This window comes from Ictidomys tridecemlineatus, chromosome 13, assembly GCF_052094955.1.
Source record: "Ictidomys tridecemlineatus isolate mIctTri1 chromosome 13, mIctTri1.hap1, whole genome shotgun sequence".
NCBI lineage: Eukaryota > Metazoa > Chordata > Mammalia > Rodentia > Sciuridae > Ictidomys > Ictidomys tridecemlineatus.
Window position 1 is genome coordinate 38,760,755 of NC_135489.1, and position 19,248 is coordinate 38,780,002.

The 19,248-nt window shown below is 33.0% G+C and overlaps 2 protein-coding genes across 9 annotated transcripts in view; one reads left to right on the plus strand and one right to left on the minus strand.

Moving 5' to 3' along the window:
• Trappc8 (trafficking protein particle complex subunit 8) overlaps positions 1 to 19,248 on the plus strand; it is a 92,241-nt gene that overhangs the window by 53,418 nt on the left and 19,575 nt on the right. For all 8 annotated transcript variants that reach the window (XM_021734656.3, XM_021734658.3, XM_013363840.4 and 5 more), the window contains 9 exons: positions 1,728 to 1,802; positions 2,298 to 2,424; positions 5,079 to 5,233; positions 10,681 to 11,123; positions 12,372 to 12,519; positions 13,966 to 14,062; positions 15,157 to 15,225; positions 15,316 to 15,374; positions 17,918 to 18,091. In XM_021734656.3, coding sequence (XP_021590331.1) covers positions 1,728 to 1,802; positions 2,298 to 2,424; positions 5,079 to 5,233; positions 10,681 to 11,123; positions 12,372 to 12,519; positions 13,966 to 14,062; positions 15,157 to 15,225; positions 15,316 to 15,374; positions 17,918 to 18,091 — 1,347 coding nt within the window. The remainder of the gene's footprint in view (positions 1 to 1,727; positions 1,803 to 2,297; positions 2,425 to 5,078; positions 5,234 to 10,680; positions 11,124 to 12,371; positions 12,520 to 13,965; positions 14,063 to 15,156; positions 15,226 to 15,315; positions 15,375 to 17,917; positions 18,092 to 19,248) is intronic.
• LOC101977599 (protein C1orf43 homolog) lies at positions 7,710 to 9,362 on the minus strand. The gene has a single exon (XM_013363842.4). The coding sequence runs from the start codon at positions 9,206 to 9,208 to the stop codon at positions 8,600 to 8,602; it is 609 nt and encodes a 202-aa protein (XP_013219296.2). The 5' UTR covers positions 9,209 to 9,362; the 3' UTR covers positions 7,710 to 8,599.

Here is a 19,248-nt window from a genome sequence, read left to right on the forward strand (position 1 = left end):
CTATATTTCTTTTGAGACAGAGTCTCACTAAGTCATCTGAGGCTGACTTTGGATCCTCTGCCTTAGCCTCTCTAGTAAGCTGTGTTTATAGGCATGCACCCCCGGGCCTGTTTCCAAATATATTTTTTTTAGCTAATAATTTATTAGGTTATTCACTAATATCTTTTATACAAATTTTCACTGTTTTGTACTTCCCCCCACTCCCATATATATATGTGTGTATATATTTTTTCAACATATAGACATTTATTTTTTATCCCCACAAAGTACCTTACAGGTGTAGGAACTTCAGAAGAGCTGGCCTCCATGCAGGGACTCAGCATTACTGATGGTTTTGATCTCGTGGCTCCTCTAACTATATATGTGGTTTCATGATTGAGACAGGAAAGGAACACTAGAACTCTAGAATCTTGCACCAGAAAATAAATGCTTTAACCCAGACTATATGTTTTATATTTTGAGTCTGGGAAATATCCCAGCATTTTGGTTCTGATCTGTGAAGAGAGAACTAGAAAGATATCTATTTGAATTTTTAATTTGAATTTTAATTATTTAGACTGTTTTTGTTCTTGAACTATTTTGATTTTTTTCCTAAAGATTACATTATTTAAAATGGTTAAATGGTTAAATTCATTGATGCTATTTTGTGATTATGAGAGTATGAACTACTGAAATTTGGAAAGGTTTTAAGAAAGATCTATTAGTTTTATAAATATATTAATCTGTTTAGCATTTCTTATTTTAAAGGAAGTTTATTAGGTTATATTAAAATATACAGTACTCTTAAACAGTTGCACTGTTTCCTATAAATTTCAAATAAGATTTCTTTTTGGGGGGTGGGGGTGGTGGGTAGTTTGCTAGTGATTGAATTCAGGACTTCCCATATGCTAAGTATGTGTTTTGTCATAGAGCTAAGGTCCACAGATCCCAAAATCTAGATTTATTTAATGGGCTTCTTCTGGTGATGGACGCAGATGCTGAACTGGAATTTAGGGAATGTAATTTTTATATTTTGTGTCAAATAATTAGTTTGATGGTAAAAGTAAAATAAGGTTTATGAGAATCAAATTTACCTTCAGTGTGAGCTAATTAGCTGTGCTTTGCCATCTGACTATAGATATTTTCTCTTACTAATGTCAGTGGTTTGGAGGAAGCAGGTCTGCCTTTCTCCCACTGCTCTTGTTGTCCACCTATCTTTTCTGCATCATGCCTATTCTAAGTATAATCTTCCTTTTTAAAATATAATTGGCCAATTTGGAAAAAGATGTGGTTGGACAAAAAATGGAGAGATTTGTTCTTATGACAATATTAAATACCATTGCGGCCATTATTAACTATGAGCAGTTCAACTTTTTCTCTTAGTGTTTTATCCTCTTGGTGGTTGTATCTTCTTCAGTTGAGTTGGTAGAACAAAATGAAATGTACATATCAAGTACCCACTACAGCATGACCCCACTTTAGGGGTGGAAATAAACACTTTTCATGGAGCTTAGGAAATAGTAAGAACCTGGAAATGGTGGCACAGTGGTAAAGCACTTGCCTAGAAGGTGTGAGGACCTGGGTTTGATCCCCAGCACTACACGCACTTACAAAGAATCTAGTAATGATGACTTTAATTAGTTATTATTTCTTAGTATTGGTATATAAGAATGTTAATAATTCATTAATATTAAGTATTAATAATATTTTATTAGAATGTATATTTTTAAAAATAACTTATTTTTTAGATTACAGGTGAACCTGAAATGATTGGAACTGAAGTTATTTCAGAATTCTTAATTAATAGTGAAGAATCTAAAGTGGTAATTGTTTTTATCATTTTTCTGTTTTTTGCTTTGCTAAATAAGTAAACTGAAAACATTTAAAAATAAATTTAATGTATCTCAATGAAATTATTTTATATCCTAGTATTTTTAAGAACTAAAATTTAGATGATCAGGAAACTGAAATTACTCAGGAAGAAATTGGTGGGAAAGTAGGTTTCTAGTGGTCTTTGATTAATTTCCTAGGAAACCTGGTGAAAAGTTTTCACTTCCTTATTAGTTTCAGTGTGGTAATTTCACATGATATTTATTTGAACAGCATATTTAGATTTTTATTAAAAGTATTATTGACGCTCTTGTATAATTGTTGAATTAGAGATTTTGTTTTGAAAAAGTTGCTTCTCAATAAGAAATAATTGATATTTGAAAAGTTTAGGTCATGAGTTTTTATTTCTGCAACATTACAGAATTTAGGTATTGCACTATTTAAGATATTATGAAAACATAATAAGAGTGACTTAAATATCTCCACAGGCAAGACTAAAGCTCTTTCCCCATCACATAGGGGAGCTGCATATATTGGGAGTTGTTTATAATCTTGGCACTATTCAGGGCTCCATGACAGTAGATGGCATTGGCGCTCTTCCTGGATGTCATACAGGTAAAGTTATAGCATTGCTAAACAGTTACAAACTAATACCTAAATCATTCCATAGAATAAAATGGACGAAAATGAGGTATTTTCTAAATAGGGCAAATGTATCTTTAGATAAAGCATTTAGGCAGATGTAAGAATGACTAATTTATTTTAACCTCTACCATAGCTTTAAAAAATAAACAACTTTTTCCCTTCTATTTTCTTTTGATAATTTTTTTGTTATTATCCAAATGTAGTAAATTCTTAGCAAATAATTTCTAACCATTTATTAAGATGTCTGCTGCCAATACAAAAACCACTTTATTGTATTCTATTTTTGAATATATCCTTTTTAAAAAGCATTGAACAAATTAAAAACCATTGTTTTTCACTTCATTGAATATTAAACCCTTGAAATTCTGTTTTCTGTCCTGATACAGACTGGGGTTTTAGTGTTAAATTGATATATATATATATATTTTTTTTTTTAAAGAGAGAGTGAGAGAGGAGAGAGAGAGAGAGAATTTTTTTTTTTTAATATTTATATTCCAGTTCTCGGCGGACACAACATCTTTGTTGGTATGTGGTGCTGAGGACCGAACCCGGGCCGCACGCATGCCAGGCGAGCGCGCTACCGCTTGAGCCACATTCCCAGCCCCAAATTGATATTTTTGATGCCCTATAATAGAATGTTTTACAATTTTTTGAATATTATAATATACACAAACTTTATTATATATTTTTTTAAAATTCAGGAGTCTTTCAGGATCTAATATTACCTGATAATTCAGATATGTGATTACATGAGTTTAGGTTGAAAAGATGCTAGGAAGGGAGTTCACTATAAAACTCTCTATCCCAGCCCTTTATTTTAGTAGATCTATCTTATAACAAATTAAAGTGACTAGTTATTGATAGATGTGAATTTAGCACTTATAAAAGTTTTTATTTTTGCAACATTACAGAATTTAAGTATTGCCCTATTTAAGATATTATGAAAACATAATAAGTCACTTAAATATAAATATTGGGAAGTTCTTCTGGAACATTCAGAAAACTTGATCCTTTTAACCTCCTGTTGAATATTCTGTTGCCTTAATATGTATGATAAATTCAATACAAAATTAGAAAATAAGTGGAATGAACTCATAAGTAAAAAGCTATAAACAAAAAAAATACACTAAAATTGAGCAAGGTGTACTGCATTTTTATACTATATTTATATTTCTTGTTTGACAAGTACCAGACAAATTGTTTGTAAATTATTTTGCTGTTTTATTTAGATAAGTGGGTGTTAAAACTTTTTTGGGGGCGGGGGTGGGCGACTTCCCAGGGATTGAATTCGGGGGCATTCAACCACTGAGCCACATCTCCAGCCCTTTTTTATGTTTTGTTTAGAGAGAGGATCTCACTGAGTTGCTTAGTACCTCACCATTGCTAAGGCTGGCTCTGAACTCTCGATCCTCCTGCCTCACCCTCCCAAGCTACTGGAATGATAGGCATGCACCACTCTGCCCAGCAAGAATTTTTTGAAGCTCTTTTCCCACTTGTGCAATCTGACATCTTGACCTAGTACCACAGAGTTATGGTTGTCAGTAAAATATAGCTAAATGTTTCATTTAAAGGCCAAACATAGGCATTAATATAATTTATATGTAATTGTATGGCATTAGTAGGAGGAAATTATGAATTAACTATTGAAATAAGTCCTATCTTAAAAACTGAGTTTTCATGATTTTTTTTTTTTTTTGGTACTGGGGATTAAACTCGGGGGTACTGGACCACTGAGCCACATCCCCTGACCGATTTTATACTTTATTTAGAGACAGGGTCTCACTGAGTTGCTTAGCGCTTTGCAGTTGCTGAGGCTCATGATTCTTCTGTCTCATCCTCTCAAACTGCTGGGATTTCAGACGTGTGCCACTGCGCCCAGCTTCATGATGTTTTAATGTAGTTTAGTATTATATAAAATGCTAGTAGGGAACCAAGTCAAATGTAGTGTGGGAAATGCTACATTATATATCTGGCCTTGAACCCTTTAGAGTAACTTTCAGCACATTAAAGGCTTTGAGTAGTCCTGCAGGAAAGAGAGTTGTGTACCCTTTTTCTTTTCTTTTTTTTAAATACATATATGTACTGTATGGAAGTCTTTGGGGAAAATATCACATGAATATTAAGAAAGTTAAAGCTGTCTATGCTATATTTAATTTTCTTTGTTCAGTCTCTTGAGAAGATATGTTTATTTATAGTCCTGAAATTATTCAGGTTACTATATATTCAAATATGAGAAAGTGAAAGATTGACCTGTTCTATGTTTTCAATTTTTTTTCATTTGAATATCTATCTTGTGATAGCCCAATTAAATATTGGACCCAAGATATTCTCAGAATTTTTTTGATTAATAAGCATTATGGTTTAGAAAATACAGGTTTTAAAGGACTTCTCTTCAGTGATTTGTAGTCTTTATGCAACATAAGTAAATCCAAAAGAGATGAAAAATTAAGCAGCATAATATAGGTGGTATTAAACATGGAATTAAAATATACTTAATTCTTTGATTAATCATGTTAATCAGTAATTGAATTACCTGAAATTTAAGTATTCATATATTCAAGTTAAATTCTTGTCAGTTAATATATCAGATTATTTTAGGGCATTTGGTTGTTTTTTTATTTCAGGAAAACATTCCTTGAGTATGTCAGTCCGAGGGAGACAGGATTTAGAAATTCAAGGTCCTCGACTTAACAACACAAAAGAAGAAAAAACATCTATTAAATATGGTCCTGATCGACGTTTAGACCCTATAATCACTGAAGAAATGCCACTATTGGAGGTATTTCACTTCTTAAAATGTAATGGACTTAGTAATTGACATAGCTGGAAGATACTTTAAATAAATTAATTTTAGACTTTGAAGTTGTTAACATTATATTGAACTATACTTTTAAAGTCTTGTTAGGCAAATTTTAAAGAAATTTAATTTACAAAATAAGGTAATTATATAAATTCATATTAAGTCACAGCCAGGTTATAAATTTATAAACTTTGAAATAATAGAAATTGGGAATACATTTCTAGCAAACATTTTGGTTATTAAACTCATTGGCTTTTTTGTAATTTGTCAAAATATTATGTGAATTAATGCTTGTAAGGTATTTAAGCAAAATAGCAGTATTTTGGGAAAAAAAGCAGTATTTCCTTCACCCTCTTATCTCACCCTATCCTATTTTCATATAGTATCAAAGGAATTTTAGTTACAAAATATGTCAGAGTAACAAGAGAAGGAAAAACATATTTAGTTGGAAGACATTTTAATATCAGGGAAATTAAAGTATTATGGGACAGCAAGTCTCAAAGAAGGGGGATTCAACTGCTCCAGAGAATTTGGGAGCAAACATTTTAAGCATCTAGAAGGATTTGCTTTTGGAGGTGGAGTGTAATGGGGATTGAACCCAGGGGCACTTAATCACTTGGACATTCCCTAGCCCCTTTTAAGTTTTTATTTTGAGACAAGCCTTGCTAAGTTGCTTAGGGCCTCATAAGTGCTGAGGCTGACCTTAAACTTGAGATTCTTCTGCCTCAGCCTCCCAAGTCACTGGGATTACAGGCGTGTGCTACCACACCTGGCAGAGAATTGCTTTTGATATGACTGTAGTTCATCAACTTCTAGTCTTTATGCCATTTTAATATTTCAAGTTTCTGGAAGAGAAAAACAGCCCATCTTGGATCAAATTTCTTACCTGAGTGCAGATCAAAAGTAGAGTTGTGTCATAGAAGTGTATAAATATGAACACTGGAAGGAGACCCTTCTTCCTGCATCTTCAGGTTTCCCTAGTGGAGGTGTGTTTTATCTTTTTATGCCTTTCTTGTGCACTTAATTATAGTTTTAATAATTATAAATACAGTCATACTACACATGAAAATGGTGATGAGTGATGTGTGTGTTTGTGTGTGTATATGTGGGTGTATATGCAGTGTATGTATTCTACCCAGATTTGACACTTACTCAGTTATGTTGCATTTAAATGTAAATAAAAGGCATATGGACTAGAGCATCATTTTCTGGTTGAAAAATATTTTGTACATGTTTAATCGTTGATCTGCTGTCTTTGACCATGTTGAGGTTTTTAACTTACATGAAATCATATTGGATAGTTTTTTACTTTGTTGGATATAAGTTTTATATTTAACAATAGGCTTCCTTAGTCAAATTACAGATTAATTTTTTTTCACCCTGCTGGGGGTCAAACCCAGGGCCTCTTTTATGATAGGCAAGTGCTCTATCATTGAGTTATATCCCCATCCCCAGTTTTATTTATTTATTTTTAATATCTGCGAGTTTTAAATTTGGAGAGTGTATTTCTTTTTTTTTTTTTTTTTGTACCGGAGTTGAACTCAGGGGCACTCAAGTACAATGCCACATCCCCAGCCCTGCTTTGTATTTTATTTAGAGACAAGGTCTCACTGAGTTGCTTAGTGCCTTGTTTTTGTTGAGGCTGGCTTTGGATTCATGATTCTCCTGTCTCAGCCTCCTGAGCCACTGAGATTACAGGCATGGACCACCATACCTGGCAAGAATGTATTCTGGATAGCAAGGGGACAGAGATCAAACTTTGTTTCTAGTCCCAATACCATTAATAGGGTATGGGCAACCCATTGTGCTATCTTTTTATTTACCAATATCCCTAAAGTACCCTTTCCTGTTGGATTGTTTTTGTATGCCTCCTATTCTTTTTAGTAATTATTACCTCATTTCTTTCTGTGTCAGTACTATGCTGTTTATTTAATCTTTTTTTTTAATCTGACAAGACAAATTTATTTGATAATCTTTACCTTGTTTTTTCATGCATCTTGCCCAAGCTTGTTAAGTTTCCACAATAATAATTTTGATTAGTATTGCATGGCTATAACTAGAAGTTAAGAGACTGAAGAATAATTTAAATGACAGAATTTAAATGCTACTTTAGGGCTATTCACCATTATAGTTGTGAACATTTGTTTGGGATTGTATAGGTAAGAATTTTTGAGATCTTTACTTTCGGAAGAGAATATTCTGATCAGTTTAGTTGAAGTTGTCAAAATAAATTATTCCTTTTTAAGTGAGTCTGCTAGTTTGTAATTTTCATTAAGCTAGATCACTTAAATGTTCTTCAGTTTTTAAGACTGTTAATATACAAGTAGTTTTTAAAAGCAGTGCTTCTCAGATAACATTGTCATGGATAGAGCTTTACTTTTTTTAATATTTGGCCTTATTGTGTCGCTCAGGCTGGTTTCATATTTTTGGGTTTAAGCAATCCTTTCACCATAAGCTCTTTTTTTTGTTTGTTTTTTAATGGTTCATTTTATTAAATAACTAATCCATAAAACCATACCAGTACACTGCCTTATTAGGGGAAACCATTCCTCCATACCATCTTGTATCTCGGCATAGATTATTCCAGGTGTCAGAACATTCCCTTTTGTTCATTTATTTATAAAGAGGGTTGAATGAAGGTGGAAAGGCAGATCAGTGCTCATGAGGAAAGTTGTGTAAATGTTTCAACACATCCTGGTTTAAATGGAGTGCCAGGGTAAGTTGTTACACATACCACCCATTTTCTCACCCCACCCCTGATCTTGCCCACCTCTTCCACCAAACAACTCCAAGACACCCTAAAACCAAGCAGTTCCCACTCAATTGAGAACAATGGGACAGACATGGAAGATACCTTACTTTTCACCTTTGGGATTAAATAGGTGGACTATGGCCAAAAACAAGTGAAGATTTTTAAGAAAACTTGTGACAGAAATAAGAATGACATCTGAATTCAAACACAGAAGAAAAAAAAATTCTACTGAGGGGAAAATAAAATCTTAGCTGATATTCTGAAAATGCCTGTAAGAAAAAGTTGGGGAATGACCTTTCAGACACAAGCTCTAAGAACCCTGGACACAGCAGGAGCTTTGGCTAAAACAGCCTGGGCCTGCTGAGCCAGATTTCCTGAGGACTGCCCAGTAGACACCACAGATGTCTGGCTCAGTCTGCAGGGAGAGTCCTTCAGCTCCATCACAGAGTGCTCTCCAATGTGTTATAGTTATCCTTAAAGCTCTTCAATTCCAGGAAATGCTTGGCATGTTTACTCTTCTGACTGGAGGGAAGGTATGTCACCTGGATAGTAGTTGGGGAGACTTCAGGGGACTGAGTTGGGTCTTTGGCTGCTTACTGGTGCTGTCGCTGAGAGCTCCCAACTCGTGCTTTGACAACAGTGGCCAGCTCACTCAGGGCCTCTTGATAGCGCAGGTACTCAATCTGGCCAAACACCCCTGTCCCGTAGCGGGCTGTCTCGTAGCCATCCAGCAGGGTATGGATAAGGGCCTTCCGCATACCCTTGAAAGGAGTACTAGTGTTTCGAAGATCTAGCAAGTAGGAGCGGAAATTCTTGCCCATTAAGGAACAGGGGTGCCTGCCTTCAGCATGAAATGGGATCTCAGAAGCACGGATAGCATCCAGAGCTTTCATCCTATACAGATAGTTGTAGCAACTTTGACTTCCCTGAGTTTCCAGTTGTAGCAGTCTTGCATTATCATCTGCAAGGAGCTGAGGTTCATACTTGATATCCTGAACCCTGGATAGTCGAATATCAATTTCCTCTTCCAAGTCCTTGGGGGCATTGTGTCCCACAGGGACATGGGGTCCCCTTCTAGATTTCATTGCAAAGCGCATGATTTGCCTCTTCACAAAAATAAACAGTAGTACAAATACCAGGCTCCCGTAGGCCATCACCAGCACGATATTCACCCCGGAAAGCCAGTTACTGCTGGACGCCATGGCCTCCCTCCCCGCGCAGAAGTGCTCGGGTTTTCCCGCTGCCCTGCCTCATTAGCCCAGGCTCTGCGGAAGCAACGGCTCCTGGGTTCCCTGGAGCTCCCCGGCCATTTCCTTACGGGGGAAGACCGAGCCAGACCCAGCCTGAAAACATGGCGGATGGGGGGGGCTAGGAAAGGAGGACGACGCCTTCCCGCTCCCCCCCCCCCACGTGACTCAGACAGGCAGTCACACTGTAAGCTCTTGAGACTACAGGTGCACACCACCATGCCTGGGTTTACTTTTAGACTTAGTTTTGTCCCTAATTATCTGTCCTTTGAAAGTTTCTTTAATTATAAAATGATGAAAGTTGAACCAGATGAAATTGATTTTAACCTCTGTTGAGCCTGGCACTGTGGCATATGCCTGTAATCCCCACATGACTCCAGAGGCTGAGGAAGGAGGCCATCCTCATCAAGTTCAAGGCCAGAATCAATTTAGTGAGACCTTCAGCAACTTTGTAAGATCGTGTCTTAATAAACAAGTAGAGGGCTGAGGTATAGCTCAGTGATAGGTACCTCTGGGTTTAGTCCTCAGTACACAACTTTCTTAATTTACATTCATCTTGTTTTTGACAACACTTGTTTGTTCTTTAACCTTGCATATGATAGTTTAAAAAAATTGTTACAAAAAAATGGTGTTAAAAATGCAGATCTTTCAGTAGATCCACTTTCTACACATTGTTCCTTAAATTTAAAACATACAAATGTACATTTATATACCATTTTTTGAGGTATGGAATTAGGATGAGTGACCTTTTCTGGGAGTACTGGGATGGATTTTCCAATCTAAGTTTGATTTGGTCTTTCATGTATTAAACTACATTCAGAAGTTGTTACCTTAAGTTTTCAGTTTTGGTTTCTTCCAAGTGAGAACCTAATGATAATTGTCATGTAATCTAAGAACAGTATATATCTAGTTTTTAGCAGCAGATAAAAAAAACGTTATTAGTTATGCCAGGTTTTGGCCCCATGTCAGTTATTAATTAAAAGCCTGAGGTTGTTTGGAGTACTGTGGGTTTTATAATTATGGATATGTTATCAGATGCTCTTCATTAAGATCCATGGTATATGTTTTTATTTTAAGGATGTATATTTAAGCTTTTTAAACTGACAGTGATAAGGATTATAAGAATGATTGTTATTTTATAATCATGTTAAATTATTTATAGTTTTTCTTGTTCATAAGCTACAAAGTTGTAGAATTTTTATAGATTTGTTTTGTATTTTACCTTTAATAGCTGAGTAATAAATATTTGTCTCTTTGTCTTACTCTGTTCTCTAAAATGGAGCTATTTATTTTTAAACAGCTATCAGAGAATTAATGAAATAGTTGTAAACCTTTAGTAAAGACATACAGCATCTTAAAAACATTACTCATTAGAAGTTCAAAATTTTTAACAGACAATATAATAATGTTTTTTCCCTCCAATGCAGGTGTTCTTTATACATTTTCCTACAGGACTTCTCTGTGGAGAAATTCGAAAAGCATATGTAGAATTTGTCAATGTCAGCAAATGTCCTCTTACTGCCTTGAAGGTTGTTTCTAAACGTCCAGAGTTCTTTACTTTTGGTGGTAATACTGCTGTTTTAACACCACTGAGCCCTTCAGCTTCTGAAAATTGTAGTGCTTACAAGACTGTTGTGACAGACTCTACCTCTGTGTGCACAGCACTTATATCATCAGCTTCTTCTGTAGACTTTGGCATTGGCATAGGGAGTCAGCCAGAAGTGATTCCTGTTCCCCTTCCTGACACTGTTCTTCTACCTGGAGCTTCAGTCCAGCTACCAATGTGGTTACGTGGGCCAGATGAAGAAGGTGTCCATGAAATTAACTTTTTGTTTTACTATGAAAGTGTTAAAAAGCAGCCTAAAATACGGTAAGTATGATAAAATTTTAAAAATTTTGCCACTATGTTTAATATAGGTATACAATTTGAATCAGTGTTTTATATTTGTTTAATATGTATTTTTATTGAGAAATTATTCTCTTCAAAAATGCATATTTTTATATGAAGTCATCCCAAATATATCTTAATTCTAGATAACCAAAAGTAGAAACTATTTAATTACATTGATCTTTTGTCTATAAACTGCATGATTCTTCAAAGTGTGACTAAGTTGTCACGATTATGAAACTAACAAATAACAATGTATTAAAATATCATGTCATTTGTATATGAAGCAACCTAACTACAGTCATTTGTTTTTAAGAAAATTACTTTGTTTTCCTTAGTGCCTCCCTTCAATGTATGAACAAAATATCATTATGGTGTATTCAGAACAGATGATTAGAGTGGAATTAAAATGGGTAATCACTGAAGAAATCATACCTAACTGACTTACCAGAACCTGTCGCCTGTATATTGCACAGCAGAACATTTTATATGTGATAATTCCCTTCTCATTTTTACAAAATTAACTAGGAATAATTATGCTACATTTATTTTATTCAATGGAATGTCTAAATATCTTGTAAAACTTTGAGGGTAAAAATGAGGTATTTATAAGTATGGGTACATTTTAAGTCCTCAGTAAATGGTAATTTTCCACAAGATAATAGAAGGGAGGAGTATTCTGGGCAAGGCAATCAAGGAAGGCTTTCTGGAATGTGGTAGTGGTGAAAAGAGCTTCCAAGGACAGTAAAGATGTCAGGATTTGCATATCAAGGGGGTAAGCAAGAGTGTAGTGGGATGTTCCAGGGAGTGACCATATCTATGAAAAAAAGATTTGTAACTTAGAAAATATAAATTGAATATAGTTTGTTCAGCCACAGTCTGAACTTAGTGTGAAAGAAATAAAGGGAACAGTCTTTGAAATGTAAAACTGTATGGTGAAGAGCTCAGTAGTTGTACAGTAACATTGGAAACACTATCAGAGAAGAGCTATAATTGAGATATTACTGTATGAAGCAAGTTAATAAGCCTAGAGTCAGGGAGGTTAATAGTTTCCTTTCAAATTGAGTAGAATTAAACTAAAGATGGGCTAACTAGTAATTTTACTTTATTGTATCATCTTTGTTTTTCTCAAATATGAATGGTCCTGAATTATCAAGTTTTAAAATCTTTATTTGTAATTAGAGAATGATTTTTAATTTTTAATTAATTTGCATGTATTTACTTCTTCAGACACAGAATCTTAAGGCACACTGCAGTTATTTGTACCAGCCGATCTTTGAATGTGCGAGCTACTGTCTGCAGAAGTAATTCTCTAGAAGATGAAGAAGGCAGAGGAGGGAATATGCTAGTCTTTGTGGATGTGGAAAATACCAATACTGTAAGTTAGTTTAGAGCTGAATTTTGTTTGTAACAAAACATTTGAATTGTTTGCCCTTTTTAAAGTATAAGTTCTTTTTTTACTTCACAGGACAATATAAGCTAGGAATTTGGGAATGTTCATATAGAATATTGGGAAAACATCTTAATTATCTATTAACTCTATAATCTTATCCCTTAGAGTCTCTTCAAATGAAAGGGTCTGCTGATATTAATATAATACATATTTACATGATATATAGACCCTTATGCTAGTGATGTAATCTAAAAGAAATCTCTTAAAGTGCTTTCTAGTCTCATCATTGAGTATATTCCATTGACATAATTAAATTAATGAAATTCTATAAGATTTCATACACAGTATTAACTTAGTAATCCTTTAGTTATATATTTCTAATAGTACTGTTCCTTTTTTTTTTTTTTTAAATTTAAAATGTCATACTTTATTTTAAAGAACACAAGAATCGTTGGGCACATTATTGTGACCCTGTAATCCCAGCTATTTGTGGAGTACTGTTCCTTTAATATAAGGCATTTCCAAGTTTCACCATTTTTATGCACTATAAATAACAGAATGAATGTTTTTGAAGAAGGAAATGTGATCTCATACAACTTTAGACTCAGATTAATTCGGTAGTACAGATACTACTTGAATTGTTAGTATTCTCTTGCTTTTAGCATTCATAAATTTGCAAGGTCGATTTTTTTAGAATATTTAATGTTAGTAAGCTAGTACTTTGATCTTCAAAAATATTAGTTTGTTTATTAGTTGAACAAGAAAGTTTTTAGGGGCTGGGGCTCTAGCTCAGTGACAGAGTGCTTGCCTAGCATGTGAAGGGCACTGGGTTCGATCCTTAGCAGCACATGAAAAAAATGAAAACAAATAAAATAAAGGCATGCTGTCCATATTCAACTACAAAAAAAAATTTAAAAAGTTTTAATCATTTCAAATATTAAAATAGCTCTTATTTAGGAGAATAAAAATATTATATACTGGTTAAATTGCTTCATTTACACATAGGCTACATATTAAGGCTGTATTTTGTTTTTATTGCTTATTTTTTTCCTTGCTTTAATTGAATGAGATCTCAGAAATATTAAAAGAAATAAAAAGTCCATGTTTTAATTAAAAATCGACAACAAATAATTTTTGACCTATTAAATATTGTCAGTACACTTATTGTGCTAGATTTTAATAATGCAGTGCCTTTCAGTATTTTTAAATTTACCACTGGGTGTGCATTCTAGTTTAAAAATACTCAGATCTAAAATGTTTATTTTTCTGTTTAAGAAAAGAATTTAAATAACTTCAACTTTCTGAAATGTGCACAATTACTTTAAGATTAAAAAAATATCTCATCTGGTGTTAATTGGTATGGACTTTGGTACGTCTGAATTTTGTTCTTATTGGAATAGTTTAATTTAGTGCTTCTTCTCTTTTTCATAGAGTGAAGCAGGTGTTAAGGAATTCCACATAGTACAAGTATCAAGTAGTAGCAAGCACTGGAAGTTACAGAACTCTGTAAATCTCACTGAAAATAAAGGTTTGTGCCTTTATTCCTCTTCAAAATAAATTCTGACAACATTGCTTGATTTTTCAAAGTAGTACTATAATATCATAAGATTATTGGTGCCATCCTTAAAATTATCTTTTTTAAGCATTAAATTGTGCTTTCCTTCATTGATGTGATTGTAAACCAAATTACCCATTTTGATCCAGTCTTTTCCATGTTTTTATTTCTTTCTACATTTTTCTACTTTTATTTTTATTTCTGTTCCATTTTTTCCCCCATTTGTAAAATCAGTACCTGAGTATGTAATCACTATGAAAAATTTAAGAGTTTAGAATAGCTATACCTATATTTCTACTACTTTTTGTGTATTTTCATATCTGTAATTCAAACAAAAGAATATGCATACTGTGTCATATGCATTGCCCAGAATATTCCTATCAACTTTTCATCTTATGAATAATATAAGAGTGTCTTATGATTGTAAGATTGATATGAAGCTGAAAATGATAGTAACTTTTACTGGAAAAGAACTGAATGATGTATTTCAAAAGACATAAAAATGTTTATATCCTTAGCCTCACATTAATTCTCATATAATCCTTATAATCTTTATATGAAAGAATTAATTTAAAATCTAGGAAAATTCATGTGTTCAGAGTAGTTTATTATGTTTAATGGGGAAAATTTTTTTGTGGATTCAATGCAAATTATGCTACATTTCTAATTTTGGTCATTAAAATGTACTTATTGGCATTTTAAAAGTGTCTGCAATAGTGGGAGAACACACCCACATAGCAAAGTATGTGCATTAGATTAGGGTCATATATATGAGAAAATACTGAAAGGAAATGAAGAAATTATAATAGAGTGGTGGGATTGCCGCCTCCCAGTATGATTTTTTAAACTTGTTGTTTATTTGGAACATCTCTCACATATATTTTGAGAAAACTTAATTTTATCCTAAGAAGTTAATGAAGAGTGACTTCATTGAAACAAAAACAAAAATGTTTCTAAAGTATTAATTATAATTACAAATTGTTTGACTAAAAAAGTCTGAATAATTAATTAGATTTTACCATGTCATAATCTGAGGAATATAGTAAACTTTTCCCTTTTCTTCCTAGAGGCCAAACTTGCCAGTAGGGAGAAAGGAAAGTTTTGCTTCAAGGCAGTAAGATGTAAGGAAAAAGAAGGTAAATGCATTTTACTTTTATACTTTCTTAAATGTTCATTTTATATTTTGTGGCAATGATATGATTAGTTTGTTTCCCCCTCTTTTTTAGCTGCTGTGCAGTCCTCAGAAAGGTATACCTTTGCAGATATCATCTTTGGAAATGAACAGGTATGCATATGAACACAATGGTATTTGATTTAAAAATTAAAAAAATTCTGGGATATTTGACTATTTTAGCAAAACTGTTGCTTTAGTAGTCCCCACACTCTGTGGAAGGTGAATATTTCAACTGTTGAGTTTTACAACCTGTACTCAATTCCTAAACAAACTAAAACTATAATATGAACCATACCATTTTAGTTATTTAGAATTATTTCTCTTTTGAAAATTTTAATGAGTTAAACATAATTCTTGGAATTTAAAAAAAGCAGAATTATATAAGGGAACTTCTTTGTTAGGAAAAATGGTTCCAGTACAATATATAGATATTAACCCCAGGATATTGGCATATCATTTTATGGTTCTGATACTCAAATAATAAGCTAGACACATTAAGGCTATCTTGTAATTTTAAAGGTATTATTGTTGAGGGCAATAATACTCCATTATAATTATGTATAAGAATCATCTTCAGGGTCTGGAGTTGTAGCTCAGTGGTAGAGTGCTTGCCCTCATGCGTGAGGTCCTGGGTTTGATCCTCAGTACCACATAAAAAAAGAAATAAACAAAAATATTAAAAAATATTTAAAAATTATTAAATATTATTATTTATATATATTATATACATATTATATATATATATAAAAGAATCATCTTGAGCAGTAGTTTTTAAGCTTTCAAAAAATGTTCACTGTAGATCTTGTTAGATACAGATTCTAATTCAGTAGAATGGGGGTAAGAACCTAAGGTTCTAAATAGTTATACTAAGTAATGATGAGGTTATTAGTTTATAGACCCTAGTTTTGAATGTCAGGATTCTAGCTGATTTTGTTAAAGTATAGGCTTTGCCTCCTCACCTCTAAAGCTATGGTTCATTGCATCTTGAGTAGTGGTTGGGAATTTGCATTTTTAACCAATCCTGCAGATAATGTGAACAGGTTATTTGGGGACCTACTTTGAAAAACACTGGACACACATTATACAATTTTGTGTAATTGTATATTATTAATGGGATGATTTTTTTCTTTGTGTTCTCTTTGATAATTCCAAATAACTTTATAATTTTGTACTTCTTATCCTTGACTTTCATTTGATACACCTCTGTGACAATCTTTGACAATTTAAGGAAGCAGCTATTTAGAAATATTTTATGGCTATAAAAGCCCAATGGAGATAATATGCTTTGAATGGTTGAGTTTAGTTTTGGGGTCTTCAGTTGTTTGTTTTGTTTATTTCTTTTAAAAAATCTAAAAATTCCAGGGCTGGAGCTGGGGCTCAGCAGTAGAATGCACACCTGGTGCGTGCCAGGTGCCCAGTTCAATCCTCAGCACTACATAAAAATGAATAAATAAAGTAAAGGTATTGTGTCCAACTACAACTAAAAAAAATATTTAAAGAAAAATCTCTAGAAACATCTGTATGGTTCTTAAATTATATTAAGGTTGTAATTGTTTATTGTATTTATAGTTAAATAACTTTGTATAAGACTACTGTAGAAGGTGGAAACAAAGACATCTCCCTTTTTTTCTTTTTAAAACATTTGTTTGTTTAGGGGCTGGGATTGTGGCTCAGTGGTAGAGTGCTCACAGCATGCTCAGGGCCATGAGTTTGATCCTTAGCACCGCATAAAAATAAATGAATGAAATAAAGGTATTGGGTCCATCTACAACTTAAAAAAAATTGTTTGTTTAGATATACATGACAGTAGAATGTATTTTGACATATATACAGGGAGTATAACTTCTCATTTTTGTGGTCGTACATGATGTGGAGTTACACTGGTTGTGTATTCATATATGAACATAGGAAAGTTTTATGTGATAACATTTCTCCTTTTGACACATCTGGTTGAATAAATAAAACTTATCAAGTACTACAGATTCAGGAGAAAACTGTGGGACAGTGTTTTATCAGAAGGTTTCACTCATAAGGGAAAAATATATTTATTAATATTTATTTATTCTAATCAGTCAAATATTTATTTTCTATCTTATAGCTTAAATCTACATGATATATACATAGCCTGTTAATCATGAAACAATAAGTGCAGAGATTTTACTGTGAAGCATAGTATTCTATTAAAGGAAGTCCTATAGTTCTGAGTGCATTTAAAATTCTTTTCTCATGTTCTTTCATGTCAACTGTAAAAGCCAAGTTAATGTTTGTATTCTGTTTCACTGGATATTGTCTTGTGTTCTATGTATTCGAATAAGAAACACTTTGTTATTTTAACAGTAAAATATTTATTTTCAACATTTTATTGTTTTATTCATCCTCCCTAGATATTTGGAAGTCCATGAGAGTATAGATTGATTATTTTGGAGTGACATCTTTTAAGATGTTGAGTACTTTGTACCATCTTTTAAGTGATCCAGTAACCAGCCTGTATTGAACCAAATTGACAGGAAGTTACTGAATAAGCCTTTTGGGTATATGTAAATTATAAAATTGTAAATTTTGGCAGGGTATCTTTAAATGAATGATATAGAATAAGTTCTGACAAGACATTTAATTAAAAGAATTTACATACAGATATGATTTTCTTTTAACAGATAATAAGTTCAGCAAGTCCATGTGCAGATTTCTTTTATCGAAGTTTATCTTCTGAGTTGAAAAAACCCCAAGCTCAGTTGTCTCTACATACAGAAAAACATTCAATAGAGGATGCTGTGAGATTGATTCAGAAATGCAGTGAGGTGGATTTGAATATTATCATATTATGGAAGGTATGTGCTACTAAATTATTTCAGCAAGCCTCAGTTTTTTCTCCAATGTGAAGTACAGTTTTATTTAAGACATTGCATTTCCCATTTATAATACAGAGCTTACAAAGTGTCATGTTATTTCCTTTCCCTATGCGCATGTTCCATATTCAAGTATTGAGAATGTCCAGTAATTTAATACAGCAACTCTACTTAAAAACTGCCACAGAAAGATGGTGTATGATGGCCTCACAGATATTTGGCTCTCAAGCTGAAAAATAAATGTATACTACTGTTCAGATATTTTCTGCTTAAATTTTTCAGATTCAATATTCCAGTTGTTTTATAACTTACTTTTTTTTTTAACAGTTCCATACAACTTTTAAAACTTTTTGCCTAAAGAATTAATTCAAATTAGATGACTTTTTTCCTGTGTTATTCTTATCTCTATGACTGAGAATATTGTGGATTTGGTAAGCATGTTAAGAGTAGGGGTTTATTAAACTTTTGATATTCTTTATTTTGGAAATTTCCATTTACTTTTGTAACAAAGAAAACATAACATCATGAGCCTTTGGGTACCTTTATCACGGTTTCAAGAGCTATTAATTTCTTGTTATTCGTGTCATCCATTTCCTTTGCCCCCTCCCTCCTTTTTTTCATGTTTACCTTTATTTTTTTGTTTTTTATTTTTGTTACTAGGGATCGAACCCAAGGCCACACACCACTTGTTCTACCACTAAGCTATACTCCTAGCCGTGTTGTATTTTTTGGTTTAGTTTGGTTTTTTCTTGTGCTGAGGATGGACCCCAGAGCCTTTCACATGCTAGGCATATTTTTTATGTATTTTTTAAAATGACGTATTTCATCTGTAAATATTTCTGTATGTACTTCTAGTAGATTTAAGATGTTTTTAGCAGATGAAGACTTTTCTTTTCATTGCTAGGGATTGAACCTTGGGTCTTGTACTTGTTAGGTAAACACTTTACCTCTGAGCTGTACCTCAAGTCCAACATTTTTGTTTTAATATAATTTTTGTTTAATATGATATATTTTTGTTTAATCCCACAATATTGTTCTCTCTCCCAACCAAATCATTTATAATTCCTTAATAATTTTCTAATTGTTCCTCTGTTTAGTTTCCCCAGGTTATTTGAAAATATTATTGAATTTTAAAATAC